The sequence below is a fragment of the Callorhinchus milii genome, unplaced genomic scaffold (assembly GCF_018977255.1).
Source record: "Callorhinchus milii isolate IMCB2004 unplaced genomic scaffold, IMCB_Cmil_1.0 Scaffold12, whole genome shotgun sequence".
NCBI lineage: Eukaryota > Metazoa > Chordata > Chondrichthyes > Chimaeriformes > Callorhinchidae > Callorhinchus > Callorhinchus milii.
The window spans coordinates 17761530-17784775 of NW_024704753.1; the positions used below are offsets into that span (position 1 = coordinate 17761530).

Here is a 23246-nt window from a genome sequence, read left to right on the forward strand (position 1 = left end):
GAGAATAGACCGTGGTTAAATGTGCGAATAGCCACACTGTAACACGAGTAAATACTGGTGACAAAACTCTGCTGTTCAAGATGTTCTTTCCAGAGTCTTTTAGAACTGATTTCAGGTCTGGAGTATTGGGTTGATATCAGCTGTTAAATCCTTGAGTCCTCAATGAATCCTCAGAATTCACTTAGAGTTCCAGACTCCACTCGACTCCTGAGATCAAAGTATGAGCTGAACATGTGATATCCGTAGTTTATAAGAATGTTTTCATTCAGATATTTTACCTTCTTTTGGGCAAGATGGCAATCAGTCGCTATTATATCTGTATCTATACTGCATCCATGGTTTGTGATGCTAGATAGGACCTCAGAGTAATTGAGACATATACTTGTTCTTGTGAATCCTTTCACAAGAACTTTCTTATCTTGGTTGTAACCATCACAAGAGGACACTCTGAGAAGTCTCAGCCTCCATTGGGAAGGTCAGAAAATCAGTGGCAATTCACCATGATCTGCTTTGGCAATTTTTTGTATTATTTATATATATATATATATAGCTATTCCTGGAAAAGGGTTGGATTGAGACTCTTGTCTGGTTTCTACACCTTTTTGAGTTGATAATGCCCCCGAAATCATAGTGTAATGGAAAGCAGGTGAAAGAGGAGTCAAACGGAGGTAAGTAACTTAGACAAAAATGGTGGTGAGGAATCCCAATAATACTTTAAGTAATATGTACACAACTTGTGCCTTGCATTTTTGGTGTGTTTTTTGTGTATTTTTCTGTGGTTTTTTGCCTCGTAAGCAACTGCATTATTACTTGATAAATTTGCTGCAATTCCATCCCAATAGTTTGAATCCTTCAGCACGGAGGTCATCGCTCATTAACCTAATGGAGAATTCCTGGTTATCAGTTTCTCATGTAACATTTATTGATGGCAAAAATGAGTTAAAATAAAACTGCCCCAGCAACTCTGCAGTGTGTATAATAGATGACAGATACATTAAGAGTGCTTTCAAAGCTGTAATCTCGATCTCTAGTTTCACATTCTATTAATAAGTGAAGGGTTAGAGTTGTTACCTTGCTCTTTTTTTGCCTCTGGAGTCCTCAATTCTTTCATGCCTGTTTTCTTTCTTTCTTTCTTTCTCTCTCTCTCTCTTTGATTGCTTGCCTGAAAACCGTTAAGGCAAAGAGATTGTGAATGTTTTCCTTGCGGTTGGATTTTTTTGTGTGTGATTCGGGGAAGAATACAAACGGTAAAAAAAAGAAAAGAAGACACTTTAGCATCAGAAGAAGAAAATAATTATCTGTCAATTCAAACCGGGAGAAATCAAAGAGTATTTGCCATCAATGCGCTGCACAGTATCTCGACGAGTAGCTTTACTTCATGGAGAAGCAAGTGTGTAGTGAAATCAGGTAGGATGCAAATGAATGGAATCTGTCGTCTGAAAACGTTGGAAGCCTGAGTGAGGTGTCTGGGATCTTTGTCTAGTGGGTTAGACTTGTCATACTTCTTTGTGTTGAAGCAGGGTTCATCTAAAAGGTAGTTGTTATCTCTCTCTTGGTTCTATTCTTCTATATAAAGACTTCTACTGCTTTAAGGAATTTAAATGATAAAACTTCACTGAAGGGCATCCTTTTCAGACAGGGAAGTGAGTAAGTAAGATGGTTGAAAGCCTTTGGACTTTGAACTCATCATCTAGGCTGACCCTCCAGTGCATTGCATGGCTGGGGGTGATGTCCTTCAGGGTGATGTCCTACTGTCTGAAAGATTGACAGAGCTGGTAGGGTTTGGGGGAATGCAAGATGCAGCATAAGAAGGCACAGCAGGAGAGGAACAGAAGGGCACGTACCCAAAAGCTAACAAGATGCCGTTTCTTGAGTAGGGTGGATCATTCCATGCTCCTGACTTGGGAATCTCCTTCCCTTGTGTTGTTGATGCTTGAGGGCCAGACCCTATTCTGCTCCCTAACTTCCCTGGCACCGAGTTCAATCACACGCCAGGCAGATTGAATGTATTGCTTCTCACTTACTGGATGGTTCCAGGGCAGATGTCTACCTGACTAGAATATCTGAGCGCAACTGAACCTGTGGAACAAAAAAGAAAACATTATCTGACATCAAATCTTTCTGCGTTCGCCTGCTGGAATTTATCCAATATTGTCCTTGGAATTAAGAAATGTATAAATTCAAGTCGCCTGCCCAGTTATCCGACAGTGAACAGTGGCCTATCTTCACAGCAGGAACATGATCCTTCACGTGAACGGATCCTTCACAAGAAAGTGATCAGCCTGATTTCTGACAGAGGACGAGGTGCTCCGTGTCAACTCGTTTCCGTTGTGTAAAAGTACAGATGGACCGGGTTAGTGCGAGGAACTTAGATCTCAGCACACTGGCACCAAGTGAACAATCCTGCTTCAAACACCACATTGATTGTCTTCATTTATTCATTCGCTTGCACGAGACATCATGTCTTCGAGACGTCTCAAAGAGTTTCACAGGATATTTTGTAAAGTGGATTGACTGCGAGTTTTGAGGGCGAAACGCGGCAGCCAGTTGCGCTCCGCGGCGTCCCCACAAACAGCCGTGAATTGAGTGACCACGTTTCTTTTTTAATGATCAGTTTTATCATTGGGCATAACAGTGTCAGGGCAGAGAATATTTTTTTTGTGTGTTTTGCAGCAGAGTCCATATTTATCACACTCCTAGGTTACCTGTGAGATAACTGAGATGCAGAGTAAAACTTCTCAAACCTGCCCACCAATGCATCTTAACTACAACCTCAGGGGATCAGAATTACTGCAGCACTTCAACATTTTCAACCCAGTAGATTTCTTTGTGAACTGATTGCCATCTCGACAGTACAACTAGAAGCAGCTGAATTGTCATGAGTGCGCATGCCTCATGTATTGGACTCTGTTATTGCTGAGAATGCATACAAAATGACTTAGTGAAATTATTCAGATGGATAGAATACTTGTGTGGAGGTCAGGAGAAAACTCACTCACTTTAATTGCTTGTCGTGGGATGAATCACAAATCTCCCATATTCCAATACATATTTTTTGTAATCAAGTAGTCGACTATGGATTTCAACTTGTTTACTCGAGGGACAGAGTTTCAGCTGATAACCCGAGGCAAGAACTCCATCGGCTGCAAAATCTGTGTGAGGTTTCTCTGTTGGTTTAAGGTAAAGCTTGCAATTGTGATTGTGTAGAGGACAGTTTTATTCTCTACTGTTGTGCATGATTGGCTCTGCAGTATTTATAAGCCAATTGTATGCACAATGTGTGTCAGTATTAAACAGGCCTAAACTTTTGCAGGTTTAGTTGATCCTGATATCAGTTTAAACAAGTGGTGAGAGACCTTTCAGCAGAACAGTTCTTCAGATTTTCACTCCCTGTGGAGTGGTTAAAACTGGTGCGAAGCAAGTTTCTTAAGCAAAATTCTAAGTGGATTGGCTTCAAAGATTTATTACTGGTGAAGAGCCAACGAGTCAATTGGCTGTCCTCACATTCACATAAGGGTGTAACTCCAGCTGGAATCAGTGTCCGTATTGAAGAATTGTAGAAAACTAAGAAGTTATCTTTTATAACAATAATAATAATCCTTGCATTTGATACAGCGCCTTATCACGTCTTTGAGACGTCTCAAAGCGCTTCTCAGGACATTCTGTAAAGTGAACTGACTGTATAATTTATGGGCAAAGCACGGCAGCCAATTGCGCACAGCAGCGTCCCACAAACAGTCGTGGATTGAGTGACCAAATTATTATTATTTCGAAGGGATTACTACCCTCGGAAAAGTGATCTGCCGATCAACTAACAACCGGGTTCCTACTTACTTCTAGGTGTATGGATTGTGAAGAAAAAAAACACAGGACAGTTTGTCGCATGTCTATGTATTTGTATTTTATTTGTGTTTTAACACCAGAACATCTTGTGATTTCTTGTGATTTCCCAGCTAATAGTTCAATGCTCTTGCTGTTCTGCTTTGTTTTTGCCCCAGGTGTGATGCAATGGCAGTGTGAGAATTGTAAACGTTTTATGAGAGAGTAACACCACAAGTCTGAGTGCAGAAATAAGGTTCCTTAACCGGCGAATAGGATGCTGTATGAGTAACACATCTATATTCTTCTCTGCAGCTTGTTTGTACCAGGGCAGCTTTTACGACTCACCAGGTAAAAGAAACAAAAACGGCTGACACAGCCCCCCCCCCGATGGTTTCTACCCAACGTTGACTGCTACATGCTGACTTTCAGGAGAAATCGTATCTCAAAAAGAAAGGGTTAAAAAAATCGAAAGGGGTGGGGAGACTGTGCATGCAGAAACACGATGCAGATATATGCTTGCACAAACACCATCGTTTTCCTCAATTTTTTTAATCCTTTCATTTTTTGTTTGTGATCTCTTCTGCCAGATCTCATGCAGCAGCCAAGGTAAGTATGGGGAAAGCGGTTGCCCACAGGAGGGGCTGCTGACCACGAGAGGACAGAAGCATTTTTGAAGTGTGCGAGATTTGAGCGTGGAGCCATTTTCTGCTGAGGGCTCCAAATTGGTCCAAGTCTCAGACCGAGGACTGAGGTGGGTCCAATCAAACTACGAGTTTGGAATTTGGACATGTTTAAGTTGACAAAAATGGACGTCAGATTTTCTTTTTCAAAAAATATTATTTTTTGTGGTCATTTTTTTTTTAGCATCGGGAAATGGGACGTTTCCCCTTTTCAGGCACCCGCTATACCCACATTACGCACTGTCAGGTTAGGTATTGTGCAGCCAGGCTCCTTCTACCCTGCTCCCAACAAATGCGTCACAGCCCAAACTTTAGAAAAGTGTTCCCGACCCGCACCAGTGTTAGTTTCCGATGTCAGCCTGGCTCTGTTAGAGGTACTCTCGCTTCTGGGAAAGGAAGTTCTGGGTTCAAGCCACATGTTAGGACTTTGAGCTCATTTGGGAGTGTTGGCATCATTAGAGACGCCATCTTTTAAGAGAAGATAAACTGAGGTCCCTTCTGCCATGTTAGGTGGATGTTTCCCTAAACACTGTTTGAAAAAAGAAGGAAGTTTCTTCTGGTGTATCCTGGCTAGCCATCCTCTAAATAAATTGGTCATTCATTTCATGGCTTTTTTGTGGAGACATTGCTGCGTGCAAATTGGCACCTACATAATGTATAACATAATATAATTCCATGTGGGACCCTTACAGCCAACAAAGACTTGTCCAATAAATCTGGTCTGGGTTTGAATCCAAATCCCATAGATGAAGGGACATTAAACCAATACTAGTCTGAAGTTTAAACTATTAATTTGATATCATTTTTTTGTAAGATAAACATGCATGCACAAGCTCTAAATGGAGTCCAAACTTAAACCCATCCAAACTTGTTGAGATTTGGCCCACATCTTTAGGAATTTGGCATAATTAGGTCCTATTCTAAGTAACTTTCAGTATTTTGGTGTGATTAATCTGAAAGTTATGAGTGCCAATTCCGATGCAGATCAGACGAATGCTTTAATTACTTAATGTGCGCAAAGCTTTTTGATAAGATGTTGTGGTGTTCCCTACGGATATTGAGATAAGCTAAAATGGTTGAAGTTAAATTTGGCTAAAAACTGTTGCAATTCATTTCGCTGAGCATTAAAAGCTGGAGAACAGGAGAATGTGTCCTCCCATTTTCCCTCTCATCTCATTTCTGAAAGCTGCTGATTCATGTTGGGTAGAACTTCTCCAAGAACCAGAGTCCCCTGGTACTTTGCCAAAATGCCTACTCTTCACATTTCAGCCTAGACAGAGATGCTGAGGCCAGTTATTTTCCGGTCTCCAGCTGAGATGAACTAAACTCAGTACAGACCAGTGCTAGAACTTGGAACTTTCCCAGTTCCTTGCCTCAACACGCACCATTTACCTATTGAACCACCAGGGGAACAGGGAATATTTTATACTAAGTGATTGGGAAATGTGTCCGAGAATTGTACTACTGTTTATTCGAAGTCGACTGCGCTGTAAAGTAGCGTCGCTTACTTTTATTGTTTGTCGCTTTGTTTTTAAATACTTATTTTCCTCCACTGTTGTTCTGGCTGTTTCAATTATTTTCGCAATAGCACTCCATAATCAGCTGTGACAAGGGAACTTGCAATGACCGTATATATTTCAGTAGAGAACGAGATCAATGATCGCTGTACGAACAACACTTTGTCTGTATCTCTGTCTCGCTGCTCAGTTACCATTGAAAAGCCTGTATGTGTGTGTGTGTTTTTATGTGTCAGGCAAGGTAGGATGGATTTGGTTTTGATGCATAGCCAGCCTGCTTGATGGATGGCTGTTCTGATTCACATGAAGAGGCCAAACTACAGTAGCCAAAGAAAAAGCTTGCGAGTCTTAAATATTAGTGAGTTTGGCAATTATTTTTTCGCTATTACCATTCGTGAGGCTCTTCAGTTTATCTCTGGGGAATCTTGACTCAAACTGCTGAAATATTGAAAATAAAGAGTGAGAAAGAATCAGTGTTTAGTTGAGCATTGGGGATCACTGCAGTGTTAGTGATCACTCCCATCAGTACACTGTGCTGATCACGGCGTTCGTTGCTGAACGAGGCATTGTTGGAGACAAATCCATGTACTTATTGTGAAAATCGATAAAAACTAACTTCACAGATGATTTAAGGATTAGTGATCAATGCACTGAACAGAGTATGTGAGTTACTTAGATTTTCATGGGGTTTGAGCATTCTGTGACTTATGTCGAAACTTAATTAAGTACTGGTACAAAACCTTGTTAGCTTGCTTAAAGTGAATTGCCTACTGTGTATCATCATGCTAGGGTGAAGAAAGACCACTATTCATCCAGCATTATTAAATGGTAATTGTTTTCGGTATAATAAAAGGGCTTGTGTTTAGATTTTTATTGTAAAACCAATAATTGGTATATTTGCTAGTTAATAAGAAGTACAAAAAGAATTGTATTCATGTCTTCTTTTTGGTCAGCCGGGTCAGTGTCTGACACGTACGGAAACCCATCACCGTGCTTAAGAATATCCAAATCCAACTGAGATTTCCATGCATCCCACCTACACCTTTGTGGAGTCCTGTAGCTCAGTGGTTAGAGCACTCGCTTTGCAAGTGAGACACCTGAGTTCAATTCCTGGCAGAGGGCGAAACCTCGGGCAAGTTTCCTTACTCGACACAGAGCCTAATAATAATCCCTCCAAAAAACCAAAACAATAATTAAATTGGTCATTTTCAATCTACGACTGTTTGTGGGACATTGCTGTGCGCAATTGGCCGCCGCGTTCGCCCACAAATATACAGTCAATTCACTTTACAGTGTGTTCTGTGAAGCGCTTTGGGACGTCCTCCCGAAGTGAAAAGCGCTATATCAAATGCAAGGATTATTATTATTATTATTATTATTACACGTGGAAATGCCCGAGATAAATAAATAGATGTATTATGATGCACTAGAGGTAAAGTTCAATGTTTAAACATTTCAGTAATTATTGTCATTTTAAATGTTATTACAAGACTGCCAGAAGAATATTAGAACTGTTCTATAACGTGCTTAGAAGTCATAAACAAGTGGCTCTGGCAAGAAGCTTGTTTATATGGGTTCATTATTGATATAGCAGCTATGAACACCAGAATGTGGTTTCTCTATTACTCAGAGTTATAAACTTGGTCTCTGATATCGAAATGTTCTATTGAAGGAATGTGCAAAAGTCTTTCTAAATGCTGTAAGTTGCCGCTGTGTGTGAAGGGTGCTATAGCAATGCAAATTGTTGTTATGTTTTTATGCAGATTCTGTATTAATAGAAATGTCATAAACAGCAACAATAACAAGATTACATTTGTATAGCACCTTTCACGTCAGGAGGAGGTCCCAAGGCGCTGAACAACATATTACGGAGAGGATGCATGTTAATAAGAGATATTCCATAAAGTTTTAGTGTTAACGACTGTGCCATAAACAGCAGTTCCCATACCAACGAACACTGTAGTCATGGAATGTACTGGAGATATTAAATCATTTCTGTTTGTAAAGAAGTGTTAAATGTGCATTACTTCAGAGTAACGTGCATTATATTTGGGATGATTGCGGAATTGAGAATCACTGCAGTAAATCAAAAGAGCATTATTGTACTGGTCAGGCGATGCTTTGGAAGATCGGCGTTTTACGGTCGTGAGATTTTGGGGCAGAATGAATTATTAGAGGAAGAGACAGTGAAATGAGTTCTGATTTGAACCTAGTGATGCAAGAGAGTGTGTGGGTGCAATGTTTAAAGTTTCAGAACAATGTTCAGAGGAGCAATAAGTGTAGCAGAAACCATAGAGATTTAAAAAAATTGTGATGGAATGCGAAAGTTGGAAGCTAAAGTGAGATCACCCATCAGATATGAAGACTTTTCTTATGTTCTCTCCATGAATATCAAAGAGTCCCCCAGATATGAGAACAAATACTCCCCAGAATGATGATGGATTTAGGCTTCATGAATATAATTTGGTCACTTCAATCCACGACTGTTTGTGGAACACTGTTGTGCACAATTGGCTGCCGCGTTTTGCCCACAAAATATACAGTCAATTCACTTTACAGTATATTCTGTGAAGCGCTTTGAGACGTCTCGAAGATGTGAAAAGGCGCCGTATCAATTGCAAGAATTATTAAAAAGAGTTAAGGATTTTTTTAGGGAAAATAAATGTTTTGAACAAAATGGGGAACTGTTGCCAACAGTGTTAGCAGTGAAGGAGTAATCACATTAGGTGCAATCTCACTTAGATCATCTTACACCATGCTTGTTTTAGTTTAATCGGTAAAATTGTTTCCTCGATGCAATGTTTGTTGGGTTTCCATCCAAAAATAATTCACACGGGGGGAAAAAAAATAATTGGAAAGATTTCTATGTGGTGCAATTCTCGTGGAACAGACTCCCTGGGGACACGGTTGAAGCAGGAAGTGTTGATTCCTTCAAATTCAGATTAGATAGTTTTCTTTTAGGAAACAACATTATGAGATATAGTACATGGGTAGATCTGGACATATGTGCATGCGACAGCCAGGAAGGTGGAAGCCGAACTAGATGGACCTTGGTCTTCATTTTTATCGTCTCGCATTTCTTATGTTCTTAATTCATAAGCAACATAATACGTTTCATTCAACTTACACAAAATGTCCTATTACTTTTCTTTTTCAGATTGGAAATTTACAGCAGAATATTATGAAGAAAGTGAAGAGAACTCTGCCTAGTCCACCACCTGACGATATCCATGGTTCTTTACCCCCTCATCCTCAATTGTTCGGCACCTCCCTACCTCGCAAGCGAGGTGCTTTACCTGATCAGTTGACCCGAGATAAACTCCTCAAGGACATTAGTCACGAACTCGAGAAGGTAGAGCAGGAATCAAACAAACTGCAAAAGAAACAGGCAGAGCTTGACGAGGAGGAGAAAGAAATTGATGCGAAACTCCGTTACATAGAGCGAGGAATCAATCGCAGAAAAGAAACTTTGGGAAAAGACCCAGATAAACGAGAAGTGGGTTACGTACGGTACATGGGAGAAGACAGGGACTACATGTCAGATAGCGAAGTTAATAACATCCGAATGGCCCAATATGACAGCAACAATCTTCTTGCCAGGCCACGTACCGCCCCGATTAATCAGTATTGTGAATATTCAGCCCCACAGTATCCCACCACATCGTCATACACCTCATTCCAGTACCCTCCGTCCCAAACCACTCCTCAGGTCCCAACTAACTACCAACATGGAGCAGGTTATCAGTCAACTCACTACCAGGTTCCCAACACTTACCAGGCGCAGAACAACTTTCAGATGCATCCCAACTTTCATCCCCAAAATGCTTATCAGCCGCACGGATTCACCCAGAGTACAAACTACCAGACTGACAACAGTTTACAGAACCCAGCTGGATTTCCACCTCCTAACCAGTACCAAGCACCTACCGCCTATCCGAATCAGACCAACTTTCCGAATCAGACTAACTTTCCGAATCAGCCCAACTTTCCGAATCAGCCCAACTTTCCGAATCAGGCCCCCTATCAGCCTCTGTCTAACGCTCAGTACCAACAACCGGCAGATGTTCTGAAGGTGCACCAGAAACCAAGACAGACATCACTAGCAGACCTTGAACAAAAGATTCCCACCAATTACGAAGTGATTGGTAACCCGGCTGTAATCATTTCTCCAACTCCAGCTGAGATGACTTACACGACCACAGCGAGCAGTAACTATGACCAATACAAGAACACAGAGATGAGAGTGACTGAGAGCGTGAGTACAGTGGAGAGCCCTTCGACTAGTTATTCATCCGAATCTCTGTACACAAACTTGGAGCACAGTGTTGCCCGCAATTATGTTATGATCGATGATATCAGTGAACTGACCAAAGAGAATTCCTCTGCCACAGAAAGCCAGAAGGCAGAACAACCCACTCAGCCCAGTAATGGAAGATATGCAAAGGACAAGAATGACTTGACGGAAAGCGCTAACTCCAGTAGAGTTCACACATATAGCAAGGTTGAAGATGAATCCGAGGAAGAGATGTATGACCAGCAGGGATCAGACTATCGAGGGAAAAATGGTTACCAAAGGAATTCGGATAGCCATGGAAGAGCAGCGAGTAGCTCAAGTGGATCCTCATACTATTATGCAGACACCAATCCCAAATATTCCTCTCGCACAGAGAAGCACACTTCTTCCCCTGTTATGCAAAAGCACTCGTCCAAACAAATGGCTCCTGCCGTTGTGTCCTCCAAGCGCAGCAAACACCGAAAGCAAAACGTTGAACAGAAAATCTCCAAGTTCTCGCCGATCGAGGAAGCCAGAGATGTGGAGTCCGACCTCGCCTCTTACACTGTTACGACCTCCGTTTCGGGTAACAACGTCATCCTAAGGGCAAAGAAGCTTCAGGATGAGATAACGTACGGTCTGAAGAAGAATATTTATGACCAACAGAGATATTCTGGTCACGGTAGTAGAGGCATGGTGGAAGATTCTGATAGAACGTACAATAACGGGGGCAGATCAAGATCGTCCTCCATGTACGGAATGGAACGATCGGGCAAGGATCCAGCCAGTCCAAGAAGTAAATCGTATGAAAGAGACGCCACAGATAGATCCCAGAGGGGTTCTAAGCCATCAGCCGGTCAAAGTCGTGGTCGTGCTCCAGTGAGGACCCAAGGATCCGAAGAGGAAAGCCCGTTGAGCCCCATGGGGAAGCCAGTGGGTGCGGCACGGGGATCGGGAGGAGCCCTCCCATCAAGTGCCATAGACAGCAGATCCCAGTACGGCTCGAGCCACTCACTGCCCGACGTCCAGGATGCCAAAGAGGTATCTCACAGCTACGCCTACGAAGAGGAGGACGATTATATTGTGGATGATCTGCACTGCGCTGTATCCGACAGCGAAGGTAATGAACCCCACTGGTGATCTCACCGGCTCGACGCAAAAACTTTCAACAAGGAAACACACATTTCTCTCCACAGTGCAAGTTTGTGCATGTACAAAACAGACTGTTAGCTGTTACAAGGTTTAAAACCTGATTGATTGATTGATTAATTGGTTGGCATGTGCCTTTTATCCATTTGTATGCAATTATCCTTTTCGCTTTTTTTAAAAAAAAAGAGTTTTCAGCATGATGCACATTGTTTTCGTTGGTGTTGTGTCTGGTGATGTGTGTATTTTTTTTTTTAACCCCCTCTTTGTGTTAAGTCATATACGATCGTGGGAATGCCCTGCATGTGACGGTCTGCCTGCCCGTGAAACCTTTCGCATGGCTGTGGTCTGGGTACCACGAGGCATGCCAGGAAAGCAGCGTGACTGTGGTCTTCTTTGGTTTTTGAGCCTATCATCTAGGCCAGGAGGAGACAGACTGGTTTGAGAAGCCAAAGGAATCGAGGTCGGAGCGTTCCAGGCATTACAGTAGCCAGTCTTCGTCGCGGAAAAGTAGTCACAGGACCCACCCGCGCCGTGACTACGATGAGCCACCGGACGACTCTTGGCAGCCGGCTGACCGCTCGCAGTCCCGCTACTCCACCAGGGAGCAACAGAAGCAGTCCGCGTATCAGTACGGAGAAGCCCCCAGGCATCCCTCGCGGCACCAAGCCGAGGAGCCTTCACGCAAGTCGTCGAGGCAACACCCGAAAGACCAGTCCCGCCCGGAGTCCCGGCAGTATTCCCAACAGCCTCCGCAGAGGAGAAGCCAACCCCCGGAGCAGAGAGCCATCCGAGAGCCTTACCCGAGCTCCTCGGAGTGGACCCAGCCCCGGGCCGCGGCCAGCCATTATCAGGACACGGAGCAACAGCAGCGGTCACAGAGGCACGCTCAGCAGCAACCACCACAACAACAACAACAGCCACCAACGGCCAGAAAACACTCCGAACATCCGTCTCCTCAGCAGCCAGCGAGGTCCCAGCAGGAACAGCGAGCGGCCCGGCCAAGTCAAGCACAACAGCAGCAGCAGCAGCAGCAACGGTACCCACCGTCCCAGCAACAGGCTCGGCATCTGCCTCCAGAGCAGCCACCAGCCCAGCAGCCACCCCAGGCCCAGCAACAACCGCGGCAACCACAGCGGCAACAGCAACAACAGCCTCCGCAGCAAGGAGCCCGGCAACCAGCGTCTCAGCCCCAGGCACGCCAGCAACCGACCAAACCCACCACCGCCACGGTAAGCTGCTCTTTAGTCTTAGTGAGCGTCCCTCATGTCCTCCGTCCCACCATCAGCCACTACGCCCTGAAACTCTGGAACACTATGCCTCTGCCCCTTCCTTCCTTCCTTCCTCCCTCCCTCCCTCCCTCCCTCCCTCCCCATCTTCAGATCCCACCCGAAGACCTTCCTCTTCGACCCAGTGCCTACGACGGTGTGTAAATGCAAGTTGTTGTTGTTTGAGATAGGATATTGAGTATCCGTCCGGCAACTAATGCTGTCCTTGTCTTTGAAGAAAATAATATGTCCCGCAAGACTGACATTCGACATCGTAATGAACGCAGAGTTCTGAAACATTTGATTTCTTGATGATGATGATGATCTTGTCTTATTTTATCTTCCCTTATCAGCAGGCAAAGCCAGGGCAGGTAACTGCTCAGTCACCAGCTGAAAAGACCGGACCGGCGATCGCTCAGACACCCATTCCAAAGCCAGACCAGACGGTTTCTCAGACACCCATTGCAAAACCAGGCCAGACAGCTCCTCAAACCACCGCTGCAAAGCCTGGTCAGCCAACACCTGCTCCTCAGACACTCGCTGCTAAGCCAGGCCAACCAACTGCACGGACAACCGCGGCAGCAAAGCCTCCAGTAAAACAACCGGCCACCCCACAGCCGGCTGCCAATCTAGCAGGTATGTGTTATGCCAGCAGAACCTCTCTATAATTCTGCCCCCGTGAAGGGTATATTTTTGTACTAGAGTCTCTGGTTAGAGGAAAAGGAAATAAAATAGAGGGAAATAAAAGCCATGATCTTATGGAATTTCGGAACAGGCTCGATGGGCTGAATGGCCTACTCCTGTTCCTATGTTCCTATAGTCAGTCCTGGCAATCTCTCCAATAAGTAACAACACCTTGCATTTATATAGCAACCTTCATGTGGGGTAGCGTCTTGGAGCGCTGGAGAAGAATCTGGTTGCATTTCAAATATTACATCAATGTTACTTTGAATTGTTGAAAGAAAAAAATGGTTGTTTCGGTTGTTCTGCTCCAACAAAAAGCCTCAGCTTCAATCTTAAATGCACCATTATTCAAATATGAATGTGTGCTAAACATCCTGTGGCTTTGGAATGAGGGAGGATGGTGATTTAATGCTGATTTAAAGACAGTTTTGTACTGTGAAAGCATGTCTCGCGGGAACTTAGTTCAGACAGTTCCAAACTTATTTTACTTATGACTCTTACAACTTATAATAATAATAATCTTTCTATTTGATATAGCGCCTTATCAAGTCTTTTAGACGTCTCAAAGCGCTTCACAGAACATACCGTAAAATGTAAAGTGAATTGACTGTATATTTTGTGGCGAAACTTGCAGAAAGAGGAATCAATTGTCCCATCAGTCAAGACTCAATTTAAACTAAAAGAGACGAAAGTCTAGTGTGCAACTCGCTGTTCCAAACTACCTTCTATAAATATTTGAAAGCGTTTGGCACTGAATGGTCTTGCAAGAAAGCAAGTGATTATTCAGCAATGAATATTGAATAAGAGTCTTTCTCTCTTTGGGGTAATAGGTTCAAAGCCAGCAGCGGAAAAGGAGGGAGAGATTGGGGCCTTTGTTTCCAAGATGTTGCCCGGTGGAGCTGCTGAACAGGCTGGCAAACTGACTGAAGGTAACAAAAAAAGGATTAATTTCTCTAAGACTGGGTCATGGAAATATTCAACTTGGCCATACATTCTTAAGCGAGACGACTTCCTGTGCCTATGCACAGTGAATGCGGAAGTCATGACCAGCGATTGTACCTCCGTTATAACCACTGGTTAGAATTTTAAGGACCCAGCCTCTGGGATTTAATGGAGCTCGACTGTATGTTGAGATTTGGAGGCAGGTTTGTACTGAGGTCAATGGATTTTGCAGTTAGAAGGCAGGACCACCTCACTGGGCTGATCAAGCGAATTCTGTGTTGCTGCCAAAGATTCAGTCAGCACTTTAGCCACTAACGTCATATCATTTTAAAAGGGTTTTGAAAGCAAGGAGAGAGGGAGCAAGGCAACTCATGACTTGTACCATAGAATAGTCCAGAGAGCACTCAACTTCCCTACATAACGTTTAAGTTGTCTGCCTCACAAAGCATTTCTGTATCGGGACAAGAGTCGTGTACAATTTCGGGGACTCTGAATGCAACTGATAATTTCTTCCAGTTTTCCAAATCATCGGTGCATTATTTCATTTATTAATTGCAAATCACGACGCTCTTTCTAGCTTAGAATTCACATCCAGCCCCGCGTGATCTTTCTTCATTAAAGTCACAGGGGATAATTACACAGTCGGAACTTCTAATTATTATTCTGGAGTTCTGCCAGTTTTAACAACCGCTGTTCCTTTTCAATCACCGGGTTAGAGTTTGGCTCTCTGTGTAACACGAGTGTTTCTTTTTTTCTTCTTTGTGCAGGCATTGCTTCCTTTGGCCGTAAATTAACTTCGTTTTGGTGATCGTGCTGGAAGGTTAGTGTTGCTTGTGCAGAGCTGGAGAATTCAAAGAAAATTTGCTCTTGTCTTGATCCGAAATTGGGTTTTGAAAGCTTTGTAGTGCAATTTATGTAACCTTTCATTTTCTCTCTCTCTCTTTTTGATGTCATGATGATTCCTTTCCCCTCATGATTTCAGGAGAACCGATTGCCTTCCAATAATAATAAAAATCCTTGCATTTGATACAGTGCCTTTATATATAGAAACCTGTTTTTCCTGAGTGTTTTTTTTTGGCCGGGTTTCTTTTGTGAGTTTTATTTCTTTTTTTACACACGTGCTCGGAGCAAAATGTCTTAGCAATGCATTTGTCTTGTTACTTTTCTTAGTGCGTTTTCTCTGGTATGTGTCCAGTATAATTTTTACACACACATTACCACAATAAATATGCGGGAGAGAAAGCGTATTCGATGCAAGTGGGATTGTGATCTGGAAATACTATGGTGTGTTGATGAATAGCACCCGAGGGAGTCCTTTTGCCTGACTGTTCCACGCTCCGAACTGAAAGAGACAGTTGGAGTCCCCAGAAAGTTTGAAGAAAATTAATTATTTTTCTCAATTTATGTTCCCATCTGACGCATCCTAACAGCATTTCTGTAAAGAGTGTTATCCCCAACTGCTAATTGCTAACAGAGTGACTCTTATCAAAGGTACACTCGGAATACATCTCTCCACTGAATAGCATATACTGTTTGTATAAATAATAAATAATCCTTGGTTTGATGCAGTCGGCAGCAGTGGAAACCAATATAACTGGCAATCAACTTGTAGATAGGATTTAGATTTGATTCAGACAGTTATATACCAATTACCTGAAATCAGGAGGCAGTGGAAATCTCCCCCAAAAGGTTGTGGATTATGGCTGGATCTACTCAAATTTTCAAGACTGAACTGGATAGATGTTTGTTAGGTCAGGATATCAAGGGATATGGGGCAAGGGCGGGTAATTGGAGTTGAGGTACAGATCAGCCGTGATCTTATAGAATGGCGGAACAGGCTCGAGGGGCTGAATGGCCTCCTCTTGTTCCTATGTTACCTATTACTATAACTTGCCACAATCTGAAGACAGAGATCGAGTTCCAGAGAATGTCGCTATTGTGTACTGTTGACTAACCAAGTCTGTCTTTTAAGGAACTACATGGTAAGTTACTTGTCTTAAGCTGTCAGCAGTTATTGAAGTTTCAGTATCCTCTGGTTGGTCACAGGAACGTTGGTACAGGAATTGACGAGACGTGAGATATACTGAAAAAACCTATGAAGAATCAGAAAACATTTTAACAAGAAGCATGAGAGCATGGGACTCTGTGTATACTCGGTAAGTAGCTAATTTTTTCTTCCCTTCAATATTCCCCTCTCTTTGTACTGACCACGCTGACGATTGTTGGGGTTTAAGATCTCCCAGGGTGACTGTGTGAAAGGCACTGTATAAATCCAAGTTGCCGTCGCCGTTGTTTAGTTTCATCAGCGCTTGCCACACTGATATCTCTACAAATTCCTCTCATCAAAATGAAGCACGGTAGTGCTGGGAAATGAAACATCTCATGGCCTGCCTTCACTGAGATTGCAAACCAGGGCTAATTGAGGGCAGTATTTAGCTGCAAGCCAGGATTTACCCAAATCATTTTGCAAAGGCTCTTTGTCAAAGGCATCGCTGCTTTCCTCTTCTTCCTTACTTGGAATCCAAAACCATTCCTATAATAATAATAATCCTAATAATATTCCATGCATTTGACACAGCGCCTCATCACGTCTTCGAGATGTCTCAAAGCGCTTCGCAGGATACACTGTAAAGTGAATTGACTGTGGATTTTGTGGGCGAAAGGCGGCAGCCAATTGCACAAAGCAGCGTCCCCACAAACAGTCGTGGATTGAGTGACCAATTTATTATTATTTATTCTTGAAGGATTTATTACCCCCGGGAAAGTGATCTGCCAATCGATTAACAGCTGGGTTCCTACTTACTGCTAGGCAAACAGAGCCGTGTGTGGAGTAAGGAAACTTGCCCAACATTTCGCCCTGGTCTTTCGAGTCCTCTGACATGTTATCCTATGTGAAGGACACTACAAGAACGCAAGATGCTGTTAATTCTGCTTTGAAGAGTGCCTTGCTAATTACGAGAAGTAGGCCCACTGCAGTATGGGTTTCTGAAGGGCTGTCAGACTTAACTGCGAAATATTTAAATGGATTTCTTGTTATGGACATCAATTTTGAAGTTTTTATCAGTATTAATTAGTGCATTTAATCTTTTCTCCATTTAGTCCTTTAGCTTTTCAAAGCGGTGATGGATTATGCTGTAGCCATTTTTATAATGAGTACGTTAGACACCTATATTGGAATGTGTGCGTCAGCAAATGTCTCATCTCACCCTTAAACACAGAATTGGCAAACACTATATCGAGGACTTCAGGGATTAAATATTGAAGGCAATAAAACCCAAGTCAATTTGAATTTACAAAAAGTAGAATGTACAGGAATTCTCTGAGGTTGTATTACAGCTGGTGAATATTGGGGACTAAATTGCAGAATTAATAATAATAATAATCCTTGCAGTTAATATAGCGCCTTATCATGTCGTCGAGATGTCTCAAATTGCTTCGCAGAATATGCTGTAAAGTGTAGTGACTGTATATTCTGTGGATGAAATGCAGCAGCCAATTTCGCAATTGAAAAGTATTTGTCCTTTGCTAATCTCGATTCTGACTTCTGTGAAGTGAAGCCTGCCCATTAATCTTTTCTGAATAATGCAGAAGTCTGTACCTATGTGCAGAATCTGCCTGAGCCGATACTGCAGAGTTTTAATATTCAAAGAGATCAGTTGCAGAAATAGATTTTATCCTTTTAACATTAACAGCCACGGAAAAATAGAGGAATATGCCACAAAAAGATTTACTTTTAGACTGCTCATTCTGGCCTATATTGCAATGGAACACACAACTACAAAAATAACAATAATTTGCATTTATATTGTGCCTTTCATGTCGAGAGGACATATCGTCACTAAATAATCCTTGGGAGCATAGGAACTAGAGTGGGCCATTCAACCCCTCGAGCCCGTTCCGCCATTCTATAAGATCATGGCTGATCTGTGCCCCATATCCCTTGATACCCTGACCTTGCTCAGAGAAATGGGAGGTGGATGTGATGCATGCAACAACTAGTTTGCCTTTACTTAGTGTGTGTGATGCTACTTTTATTACACCTCCAGAATCATAGAGATTACAAGCAGAGAAGAAGCCTATTCACTGAACCTACGAATAATAATATACAACAACAACAACAACGACCTTGAATATACTGTTCTCAAATAAACACTGATTCTACTGCTGCTATCACCTGTCGATTTTGCAGAGAGAGGCAGAGAACATATAGTTGTCAATCCGCACAAGTCTGCACATATTAATCTGTCATGCACTGGAGAATTGCAGCTGCGGTCTCATGAAATTACTCAGTTATGTCGTCTGGGAACACATATTAGCAACTCTCCTTTACTTAAAGGCTAATGTGCTCAGCTCAAGACCCCGCATGAGTGCTAATTAAATATTTTATAGAACAGAGCCAAGCAGTGCTGCTCCATCTTTTGCTTGTAACGTACCTGATCCTGAAAGCTAGCTCCAGGGATGATGCCCAGTGAGAAGGGGGAATTAGGGTCGTTAGTTAGTCAGTTGGCGAATCGCTTTCCGAGGCAATAATACCTCCAAAAAATAATAATAATGTGGTCACTGTTTGTGGGACGCTGTTGTGCGTAATTGGCTGCCGCATTTCACCCACAACATACACAGCCAATTCATTTTACAGTATATTCCATGAAGCGCTTTGAGACGTCTCAAAGGCGAGATAAGACGTTATATCAAATGCCAGGATTATTAGTCTTATTACAGGCATAGAGTTTTGGAGACCTGGAATGAATTGAAAATTTTTTTATTTTTTTATTTGGAGATATTCCCGAATTCATGTTATTTTAGAAATCATTATGGAAAAATGTCCCGTTTGCCAGTTTTGTCATCTCGCACTTTGCTGTGAATAAATATTCACCATTTTATTTTGAAAAAAAGATTGGGGTGGTGGAGAGGAGGAATGTCAAAGTACGTGTCCACGTTCCTGACAGTTTCACATTAACCGAGTTGTTTTGGGGGTTTATTAAAACCCAAATGCTACATGATCCTGGAAACATTTGAACGCTCATCTCAGCTAGACAATTACAATGAAATATTTTCTAAGTTACCACACAGGTCTTGGACGTGAGACCTTTTCCAAAGTAATCCACGTACAACGTTGCATATTTATAGTACTGAGGCAATTACATTATTTTCTCCTGAGATAAATTTGATCCCTGTAGAATTCCACTGTCTTCTCTATTATACACGTTACAGCAACTTCCTCACAGTATTGGACACAATACGGAGGTATGATAGAGACGGTAGTACAATGTGGAGTAGGTAGAGTAGGATAAGCTTTACTGCACATCAAATTGTACAATATGGGAGTACTCTGTGCTGATGCTGGATATCCAAAATGGGAAAAGGTTCTGTATGTCAGCAACTCATAAATAACAACTGTCCCTAAATTGATGAGCATAAAATTCACTGAAGGCGAAAACCAATCTAATTAAATTGATTCCTAAGCCTTGAGTTTTACTGGATAGATTTGGGCAGGGATGGTTCAATAATGCAAATCTGTCAGCCAGTTTTATTTAAATTTTGGTGTCTGAAATCCTCATGAATGCAAATATGTTTTTGTCCTTTTTACATCCTTTTTGCATCCAGTTATAACTGTTCCCTACCTCCCCGTATTGACTTCTCGCATAATCTGCAAATACTGAAGAGCAGATTTGCAGCTAATAATAAAAGCCCTCGCTCTATACTACAGTATATAGGCTGCAAGGAGCCAGCTGTTTTACTCTGATAGTGTAAGCTTGGGTTTTTCAAAAAAATCTGGAGTTGGATGAAATCAATGTAGTTCAAAAGGAGGTTCCATAAAACCCAGCTTGAATCTGCCAACCACCTGTATTCACAACACAGTCACGTTTGGCTACAAGGCAAAGATGCATTAAGGTTGCAATCAGGGGTTGCATTTTGTTTTTGAATGGGTTTAATTATGCTTGTGAGTAAAAAGAAAAGTGATGGAAAACTGGTTTTGTCAGTAAGATTAGCGTCCGGTTTCCTGATTCAAACCGTATAGCCCTTTGCTCTTAAAGCCCATTCCTTTGACAGTAGAATGCGCAGTACCACTTAACACACTCCAGCCTGCAATTACTTTGATCAAATGGGAAATGGCTAGTCTGTTTGTGGGAAAGAAAGCTGTTTGTGGGGAACGCTGCTGTGTGCAATCGGCTGCCGCGTTTCGCCCACAGAATATGCAGTCAATTCACTTTACAGTGTATCCTGTGAAGCGCTTTGAGACGTCTCGACAACGTGATAAGGCGCTGTATCAAATGCAAGGATTACTATTATTGTAGTCTGATAGTTAAAGCTATTTTAGTCTTCTTGCACCGTCAGCAGCTTCAATATGCCTGAAGCTTTTACCCGAAGCTTCCCCATAAAATGCAATCGATTCAGTCATTTGCAGATTTAATTCCTGGTTGATTTAGTATTCATTAGAAATGCCAAAAGACATTTCAGCTCAAGAAATGGGGAGTGTGTTTTATTGGCTAAAATCAAACTCCAGTGGTCTTTTCCAGTCAATTGAAAGCCCAGGCCTAAAATATTGACAATTGCATCAAAATGATATATTAATTGAATTGGGAATATAACTAAAAGTGTGCTTTTCAACAATATCTATAGTTTGAATAATAATTTTACCTTTAGTGCTGGAAGAGTTAAAATGAACACATTTGTACAATAAATACTACTATAACTGAACGCTATAACTACTATACTCTCCATTAAAATGATTACAGCATCTCCAAATTAACATCCAGAGTGAAACATTGAGTGGTGATTTATCTGCTGTTCACTTTAAGTGGAATTTATATCTGGATAGAAATTTGTGTTAAATGCCAAATTTGGAAAAAAAAAAGTCAGTCCATGATTGTGTTTAGGTTTAAGGGGAATTGCTGTCTGGCGAATAAACTCAGAAGATAATTTATTATATAGTATAATATTATTATTATTTTAGAAGAGAAGTTAGTCCGATCGTGAACAGAGGTGAGCACACTCGATGAAGCATTCATAACTTAAGGAATGAGGTGAGATGGTAGGAGATGGGGGTGAGGAGAAAATGAGTTGATTCACTTGATGAATGAAATCCTTGGAACGTTGGAATGCGTGTAGCCCATAAATGATGAATGCAGTTCCTCTGACTTAGGCTCACTTTAAAATAGGATTTCTTCCATTCCATTTGTCCAGCCAAGTTGGTTTCTTTCAGGATGCTTCACCAGATATCAAATGCAAGGATTATTTTTATTATTGTTTTCCCGGTAGAAGGATATTATTTCCATGCATGCTCGCGTGCCTTTCTTCCCAGCAACACCAAGTCACTTTGCTGTGTGTTCCGGGTCGAAGAAATGGAATCAGTTTTTTTTTAAAAAAATAAACCCGGTGACATTTTGTTTCAAGCAAAAGTCAGCCAGCACTTTAAACAATGTATTTGCAGGGTTATCCATTATTAATGAGCCGTTACTACACTGTTAACATCACGCCTATTAATAGACGCATTGCAAGGCAGCAAGTTTTAATGCTGTCGCTGGATTCAGGAGTTTAGAGAATCAGCAATCACAAGCAAGAACATCACCAACATCCCAAGATTTACATACTGCTGTCAACTCAGTATGTTGCATTGTGTAACATAATTTGTTTTGCTCAACTGAGTACTTAAACATGCTGTGTAAGTACAATGTGTTGCATTTTTACAGTGTGCTGGTTTCCAGCACTAAGCTTGTAAGATTTTATAGAAGGATATTTACTCCTTGCTTTACTGAGGATAAGAAAGGCTCTACATTTTGTTGCCTACCTCTCCAATTGTGTGTCTCTCTGGTGCCGTTCAATAATGGACAATAAATCAGATGAAACAAAATTGGCTACAGGATTGAGTGTAAGATTGATGCCTTTTGATCACAAACCAGGCAACATTCGCTCGATATAAAGATCACGTGTGAAACGAATCTGAAGCAATCTGAACAAGGTTTCCAGTGATCAACCGGAATTGCTAGTACATAACGCCTAGAACAACATCGATTTGCGTTTATATAGGGCCTTTTGCATCGGCGAACATTTCAAAATGTTTATAAAGTCTGAGGAGATGCTGGCAGGACATGAGCAAGATAGCCTCGGTCAACATTAATCTGCAGGGGCAAAACAGGCTGGATGTGAGACACACATTGGAGCCTTATTCTTTATCTGACTTTACTTAAGTGCTCAATGTAATATTGGGGAACTGCAATGGAAAAAGAGTTCCATCTTCTTAGTCCAGGACGAACATCCCAAAGCTTTCCCTAACCTTAATGATCACATAGTCCTCTTGGTAAAGCGTCCATGTTTTACTTCTCCATGCAGGAAAAAAAAAAAGGGCAAAAGGATTCTAAACCTGCACATCAAATGGAGAGACTGTTATTATTGAATGCTGGCAGGAGGTATGTGCAAAGCAAACAGCAAATTCTAACATTGGATTGAACCTAGGAGTTGAATCATGTTAATAATCCTTGCAATTGATTCAGCGCCTGATCACATTTTTGCGACATCTCAAAAGCGCTTCACAGAGTATACTGTAAAGTGAATTGTTTGTATATTTTGTGGGCGAAACGCAGGAGCCAATTGCGCACAGCAACGTGAGGATATAGGGAGGGGAACGACGGTTAGATAACTCCCCTCCTTTTCCCAGCACAAGGACACTGAAGTCATTTTAGTGCATCTATCATTGCCCCAGTTGATATCAAGTAACTCAGCCTGACCGGGGATCGAACCTGAGACAACCTGGTCGACTACCTTTGCTCTGGCTCAGTAACTTTGAACAGTGTATATTACTTTGAATCCTAAATGGGAACTTGAAGCCTGTTTGAAACCATTCCACAAATAGTCTGCAGTCAAATGTTCGGAATAGATGGATGCTGCTGTCAACTCCACACCATACATTTTAAGT

At 42.0% G+C, this 23246-nt stretch overlaps 1 protein-coding gene across 1 annotated transcript in view; it reads left to right on the forward strand.

Annotated features, from left to right (window-relative positions):
- Positions 1 to 23246, forward strand: part of LOC103176808 (protein bassoon) — a 118326-nt gene that overhangs the window by 80074 nt on the left and 15006 nt on the right. The window contains exons 9-14 of the mRNA XM_042339709.1: positions 9177 to 11412; positions 11847 to 12670; positions 13060 to 13342; positions 14221 to 14319; positions 15100 to 15152; positions 16379 to 16488. Coding sequence (XP_042195643.1) covers positions 9177 to 11412; positions 11847 to 12670; positions 13060 to 13342; positions 14221 to 14319; positions 15100 to 15140 — 3483 coding nt within the window. The 3' untranslated portion in view covers positions 15141 to 15152; positions 16379 to 16488. The remainder of the gene's footprint in view (positions 1 to 9176; positions 11413 to 11846; positions 12671 to 13059; positions 13343 to 14220; positions 14320 to 15099; positions 15153 to 16378; positions 16489 to 23246) is intronic.